Consider the following 7,712-nt stretch of genomic DNA (forward strand, 5'->3'; position numbering starts at 1 on the left):
TATGTGTGCTTTAGGAAATCCAAAGCCTACAGTCTTAATTCCACTTGGTGGAAACCTCAAAAGCAGGAAGTGTGTGTGGAAGAAACATGCAGCCTCTCATGCCAGTTTAATTATGTGCTTCAGATCATGAGAGATTAGAGCCAGATTGAGAGAGGAACAACTTTTAGGATGCAGTTTAAATTGGGCAATACAAACACAATGGCCTTCCACTGCACACACAGATGCATGAATGGAGAGCGGGACAAAATAAAAAATAAAAATAAAGGAAAAACAAAAGCGCTGATGGTTCTACGCACTCCTTCACACAAAGCCTGAAATATTGCACAGACTAATCTGTTTTGTTATTTGGATACAAGGTTGATTTTTAATCACTTGGCATCCAAATATCTCATTGCAGTGTCCAATATCCCTTTTTTTTTTAAATTTTATAAGAATTATGAAATTTTGCACTCACATTTTGATGAGAACATCTGTTTTTATCATGTTGTTGAATGCATCACACTTGATGTTTCCTGCACCATTTGGCCAATGAATTTCAAAGACTTTACTTTAGCAGATAATACTTCATATTTTTGTACATCTTTCTCTTTTTTAACATTATATATTTTTAATCAATATTACATATATTTAAAACTAAAAATATTTTTCAAAAAATGAAAACATGTATTCACCACATAAATTAGAATCGACAAACATTTATTCACTGTAGAAAATATTTATGAAATAAAAAAACTATAATCAAAAAAATGGAAAGATCATGGAAAGTAAATTTTTCTATACATATTATATTTTAAATATATTATCACATTCTAAACTATTAGGATTCACTGTAGAATGTTCTTTGTGATGATGAAAAAAATACTTTAATAACTTTGAATATAAATGTTTGTCTTACAAAAATCAGAAAAATGTATAGTAGCCATATAACCTAAGAACTACTAGAAACGCTAAAATTTAATGAAAAATGAACAAAAAATGATCGTTTCTAGCTTATAAAATGTTTATGAGCCAAGAATTAAATTAAATTCACTGTAGAAAACAAAGCTTAAATTTATTTTTTCATGAGCATCTTAAAAGCACATCTACTGTCCATGAAGATGGACTGGCACTCTGACAAACAAATGAGACTTCACACTTTTTGAGTGGATCACAGCCTACACTTTTCCTTAAGAATATTCATTTTCCATAACAGGTGAGACTTTGTTTCACTGTGGCCGATGGAGGTCATTAGGACTCTATCTTTTTTATTTTCCCTGCTTCATGTCGCTTTTGTAATTCTCAGCAGTAGGTCCCTGTGTCCAGTCTTTCTGTTAGCGGTCAACCGATATGGGTTTTTTTTTACTGGCCGATGCCGATATTTAGAAATCAGGGCAGCCGAAGCGCAGTGCTCAGTTTATTCAACAAAGTATAAGCCTTTTGGAAAAATTATTTACTATGTATGGGAAACACTGGACACTGCTATAAGTCAAATGGCCAAGCGATAACAAAAATAAAAGAGTTCACACATATTACACAGCTCGCTGCTCATAACTGCTTAGAGTGCACTGGCCACAAGCGATGACATCGTGGACGCTATTGTTGGACCTACACACACATTTCATGAGGAAAGTTAAGGTGCACGTTATAATCAGCCCCGAAGTTTCGTCTGAATTTCATGTGTTTCTACTTTCACATGCAAATGACTTGTTGCACTTATGAATATGATAACTTTCCGGTATCAATTCTAGTAGAGTAAATCGTAATTACACTTTCGAAACGGTCCGTTTTGCCATGCCATCATTAGCTGAAGCTGTGTGTGAACAAGCAGCGGCTGCAGAGTGTGAGTTGCTTTGTCTCTCGCGCAGCCAGAGAAAGATTCTTCAGTGTTCCACAACAACGCTTAGCTGCCCGCAGATGCGCCTGCCTATAAATCGACCTAATTTGCAGCACAATCGGTCGATGCTGATTAATTAAAAAAATGCCAAAAATCGGCCAATTAATCAGCCAGCCGATCAATCGGTCAACCTCTACTTTCTGTAAAGTGCAGGTTAAAATTAGGCTCTTAAAAAAGCTCCTCTAATTAAGCCCGACTGCACCTCCAACCTCTTTCACACAACATTAATAGAAACAGCACCCGTACAGCGTCAAGCACCCCGAGGAAAAGGTAAGAATAGTGTGCAATCATGTGATTTCCTCATAAAATGTCTGATCCATCACATCTGCGGTTCCTCAATTTGGACGTGTAATTTCTGTGACCATTATTCATAGAGTAACTGAAACATTCAGACATCCATTCTCTGAACATAAGACAGAAAAAGGTGTGCTTGAGTATCTCAAGTGAAGACAGCAGTAAAGACACGGGCAGATAGTTGTCACAAAATGACCAGCGAGACCAAATATCACAGGCACTGTTATGTCAACTACAGAAATGGAAAGTCTAGAAACAGCTTGTGAAGACTAAGGCGACAGAAACAGGCTCTAAATGACAGGTACAGATATGAAGGGGCCTTACCTCTCTCTGAAGAACCAGCTCTTTGGTGAAGATTGTGGCTTCGTCACTGTACGGCTCTGCCACCTGCATCCCACCTGGCATGTTTCGAGACCCTCGGGGACACTCGATACCTGCACACAGAAACATAGTGCACATCTGTCACATCTATTTTGGTGAGCTCTTTAATCCCTCATGTTTTTGTTTGGTTTGATTATTCAACTTATTTGTGCAACATTCAAAAACTCTTACATAATGCATTACATTGTTCCAATTATATACAATATAACATACTAATAGTAAATGTAAAAAAAGTATGCTTCTGTTTATGACAGACTACTGTTATAATCAAACATGAATAATTTTATAAATATTACACATTTTTAATTTCAGAAAATTACATTTATGGCTCCATTGACTGGAGAGTGAATAAATGTTGTTAAACACATTGTGATGCTAAATCTGTAAAATGGCTTCTGCAGAACTTTGTCTCACAATGCTCATTTCAAAATGATTGACACAATGTTCTATTATTAACACACAAACAAAACTGAACCCCAAGCACAGAAGAACAGACCTGGGCTTTTTCTTATTAGCCTTACACATCAATATAATTGATAATGTAATGAACTACAGCAAAACATGCACTCACAAATGTGCATATTAAGATTTGGCACAAAAGGTCACCGCTCTTGTTATCATGACAGAATTTCCCCTTCATACCCTCCAAAAAAAATAAAATAATAAAAAATAAAAAATTAGTAGCCAATCTGCATTATCCAGCTCTGAGAAAGGAAAGGAAAGAAAGAAAAAAAAAAGACTGAAACAACTCAATTATCTGGTAATTGTCAGTAAATAGTTCCAAAATTAGCATTTATATTGCTCCGGGCATCCGATCTGCTCAAAGGCAGAACACGATTTCTGACAATAACAGGAGTATTTTCGGGAGACGGACATTTGTAAACTGGTTGAAGAACACATAAGATTGAAGAGCACTGCATGAGAAACAAGACTGAAAAACTATTAGGAATGAATCGGTCTCTCGTTCTCAAGTGATCAGATCAGAATGCTAGTCTTAAAAGCACAGACCAGTCTTAAAAATTGCACCTTGACAGGCTCAGTCAAATAACATCTTTATCTGCTTTCAATAATACCGGCCTATCAAGCCTTGACCTCTTTGTTAAAGAAATCAGTTTATACAGAGATCTGCGCATAAACATTATCTACAGAGCGGCTGCTATAGCCTCTCATCAAAACAGCATTCAGAAAATCAGAGCAGCCGATGAAATTGCAGCCTTAGGAGAAATATTTGAAACCCTATTTGTAAAAAGATTCAAGGTTATGATAAAAATGTCTCAAACTGTTTTTTCTTCTGTTTCCGTGAAGCTTTCAATGAAAGGAGCTGCACGTGTAAGTGATTTTCTCTTGAACAGATGTAATGACTTCTAACCGTCAGAACCTCCTTCCGTTCACCTGAAAAATGGTGTTTCACCACAGGGCACAGGGCTTCAATACGCATACTGAACAAAACACAGTAGTTCAACCTGTTCAACCCTTACTTCCTCAATTAGAACGGAACTATCAAACAATTGTTAGCCTTGCTGATTCAGAGATGCCACAGGGTGAGCACAGACGTCCATTTCAAGAAAATGTTTGGACGGATATTTGTTTGGTATGTGTTACGCAATGAAAATATTTACTCAGACTAGGGCTGGGCAATTTTCCCGATTTTATCAATTAATTCGAATTTATTGCTTTGCCACAATTTTATTATTTAGAAATCGAGGAATCGTGATTTTGAATAGAAATATTACCAAATGTTAGAATTAGACACTTTGACAATATGCCGGTGATAACAGTAAAGAGAAAAGAATGATACAACCACATGTCGGCACACGTGATTAACCGCTCACGTGTGACACGCTCTGTGAAGGACCATAAACTTAGCTCTAGGCATCATTAGCTATGTTTCCATCACCCTATTTCAATGCGCACTTTGAAGTATCACATGAGAAACGAGTGATGGAAACACCAAATTTCGAATAAAAATCCCTTAATTTGCAAAAAAGTTTACACGTTTGCTTGAGATGGTTTTTGACTTGTGCGAAAAAGGGTTGATGCGAATAATGGGAGATGGAAATGCATTTTGCGAATAAATTCCTCCAAGCGCATCAAAAAAGTCATGTGACTTTACGCTATGGGACGGCAAAACCTGACTAACCAGCGGACCGATCTCATTCCAAAGCATCTGAAATGTTATGGTCATTCGGAAATGCACGAGCAAAGTCTGTCATCAAAGTATTTCTGTATAATTGCCTCCCAGAAATGTCTTACACAACTGCGTTCCCAAACAGCAGCATCCACCTCCGAAAGCAATGACCGCATTCATTGTGTTTTGTCTGCTCACTCTGAGGCGCGATTATATATGAAAATTATTATATTCTCCTACTTTTCTTAGTGATTTATAGTGCCAGTTTATCAGGAAGTGACGATTTTGTTCTCTTTGACTTGTTGGATGGAAACGATGCTTGTTCGCAAATGTTTTATGCGATATTCCAGTTTTGCGCACAAGTTAAATTTGCAACTTTGGATGGAAACCCAGCTATTCACACAGCGCTTTTGTTTTGACAAAGATACGACGCAGGCAGTGGAATAGGTTAAACGTGCAAGAAGATGGAAGTGAACTTTTTAACTTCAGCTCAGTGTTTTTAGAATGGCGTTTCATGCATGAGCCACTGTAAGAGATGCAAGCGCAACAGTCAAACACATCCATGTTTACACAGAAAAAACAATGGAAAAGCAGCGCAATCGAATAAAAAAAACCTGTAAAGAACTACTACTGTATGTCTGATATTTCATGTTTACATCATGGTGACAGGCTGAAAGCTGCTTTTGTTTTTAAAGAACATTTATAGTTAAAAGTCTACTGGTGTTATACCTTCAGTCATTTTGAATTACCTTGACTTTTGAGATTTTCTAAAATAATTTCTCGTATTATTTCTGAACACAATATGTATAAGACAAGTTTGTACAATATGTAGTTGTAGTTTTTGCATCTTTTCAGCAAAGATATTTGTGATATAAGTGATTTGTTTAACATTTACATCATATTGACAACTTCATGTGTGCTGCACTTGGAATATAATTTTTTTTAAAGGGGTCATATGATGCGATTTCAATTTTTCCTTTCTCTTTGGAGCGTTACAAGCTCTTGGTGCATAAAGAAGATCTGTAAAGTTGCAAAGACTAAAGTCTCAAATCCAAAGAGATATTCTTTATAAAAGTTAAGAGTCAACCAGGCCTACCTAAAACGGCTCATTCTAACACGCCCCCCCACATACCTACGTCACTATCTGGGAAGCCATTGAGGCCATTCTGCTCACTCTAGCTCTCCCTAGATCACAGATGCAGAGATGGTTTTATGTTTACGCGGCGTGATGCAAAGCAACACGTAAAAAGACAGTATAAGTCATTATAATCCATAATTATGTCCCCACTGGATGCAACGAATGCCTCGTTTATAATGGGTTTTCATGTTTTTGAATCATCGCCCCGGCCTGACAGGGCATCATCACAATATGGTGAGGGGCGTAACATTTCCGTCACACGCTTGAGGTATTCGGCCAATCATAACGCACTGGATAGCTGGCACAGATCACAGCACACCTTGCTTTTCAGACCGATGAACTTTGTAAAAATCGACGCGTTTCAGAAAGGCGGGGCATAAAGGAGAAACAATAATGAACAGTATGTGGAAAATAATGTGTTTTTTGAACCTTAAACTGCATAAACACATTTCATTACACCAAATACATAAAATAATGTTCTTTTTTGCATCATATGACCCCTTTAACTAGAGGGTTAATAAAGAAAAAGTAACTTGAATCATGAATTTTCAAGTTGACTAGTTAAAAATCGTTAAAAAAAAATAATAAATAAAAATCGAGAATCGGCCAAACATTCTGGAAATATCGAGATTTAATTTATTTGCAAAATCGCCCAGCCCTAACTCAGACCAAAGAACTCGAAAAAAGATATAATGTAATTTGTGGCTGTGTGTGAACCTGTTTCAGGATCAGCCTGTGCCAATTAGGCTGACTGTGATCATTTCCAACGGTAGGAATGTTTTTTCCTACTGGAAAAACAGGAAAGCAAAAACATTTTTAACATAAAACAGAAAAGTAAATATAGAACATGTTCACCAGGCTTCCCTTGTATCTAATACAATACAGTAACACATAGGGGAAAAAAAAAAAGGAAAAAAAAAACCCTTAATTATAAAGACAAAAAGACAACAGAAAAAAGTTATTTAAAAAAAATATATAAAATTTAGAGATGCACCGATTGCAATTTTCTTGGCCGATTCCGATTTCTCTTTAGTGTGATCTGCCGATACCGATTTTTGCCGATTCCGATTTTCTTTCTAAGAACTATAATTGACAGTATATACAAACAAAAATCGACTTTTCTTCAACGCAAAGTTTTATTTTCATTAAAAAAACAAGTAAAAAGTCAGTAATAAAATAAGAACAAATAAAAAATGGCAAACAACAGCACAAATAAATGCAATAGAATAAAGAGAGCTATGAAACCAAGTTTTTCAGGTTAAGTCTTTATTCAGGCAAGAAATACTACAGAAATTAAATTAATCAAATGTAAAATAACGCATACAGTGTTATTTTAGATTTGATTACTTTAATTTCTGTAGTCTTCATTGTAAAAATTAAATACAGATTAATGCTTACCATTAAAGTTATAAAACGTATTCAGTCAAGAGCAGAAAATGATTTTCTTTGTCTTTTGTTCTTTGATTAACATGACAGACAACAGCAGGAATATTGGACGCCGGACCCTTTAAGAGTTTATCCACTGAGCCAATATACTGTAACACAACATGCATTCTCTTTCTCAACTATTTAACGTTCCAAAACTGACTGTGTTTAACTGGATACTCGCCAAGACGGGCATTTTGACAATTTTGTATGTATTCGAAAGTTTTAGCGCAGTTAGCCACTCATTTTGGTATTTGTGGCTCACAAGCTGTTTGAGACTGAGCGTGGATTGTACACTCCACTAATATAGATCAGTGGTGGTGCACGCGTGTTTGGTATAAGCACGAAACCTGCGGGAATGACTATAATGCACAATACAAGCACTATTTAACTGGAGCGAATGAGACGTGTGTGAGAGAGAAGGGAGATGTGCCGCTGATAACAAAACGGATCGGCTTGAAAACGGGAAGAAG

The 7,712-nt window shown here is 36.3% G+C and overlaps 1 protein-coding gene across 1 annotated transcript in view; it reads right to left on the reverse strand.

Annotated features, from left to right (window-relative positions):
- The window catches only part of LOC107591044 (staphylococcal nuclease domain-containing protein 1-like), a 202,198-nt gene that overhangs the window by 119,593 nt on the left and 74,893 nt on the right, over window positions 1–7,712 (reverse strand). The window contains exon 17 of the mRNA XM_016280051.1: window positions 2,492–2,601. Within this exon, the coding sequence (XP_016135537.1) occupies window positions 2,492–2,601 (110 nt within the window). The remainder of the gene's footprint in view (window positions 1–2,491; window positions 2,602–7,712) is intronic.

This window comes from Sinocyclocheilus grahami, unplaced genomic scaffold (genome assembly GCF_001515645.1).
Source record: "Sinocyclocheilus grahami isolate Dianchi unplaced genomic scaffold, SAMN03320097.WGS_v1.1 scaffold8.1, whole genome shotgun sequence".
NCBI classification, from domain to species: domain Eukaryota; kingdom Metazoa; phylum Chordata; class Actinopteri; order Cypriniformes; family Cyprinidae; genus Sinocyclocheilus; species Sinocyclocheilus grahami.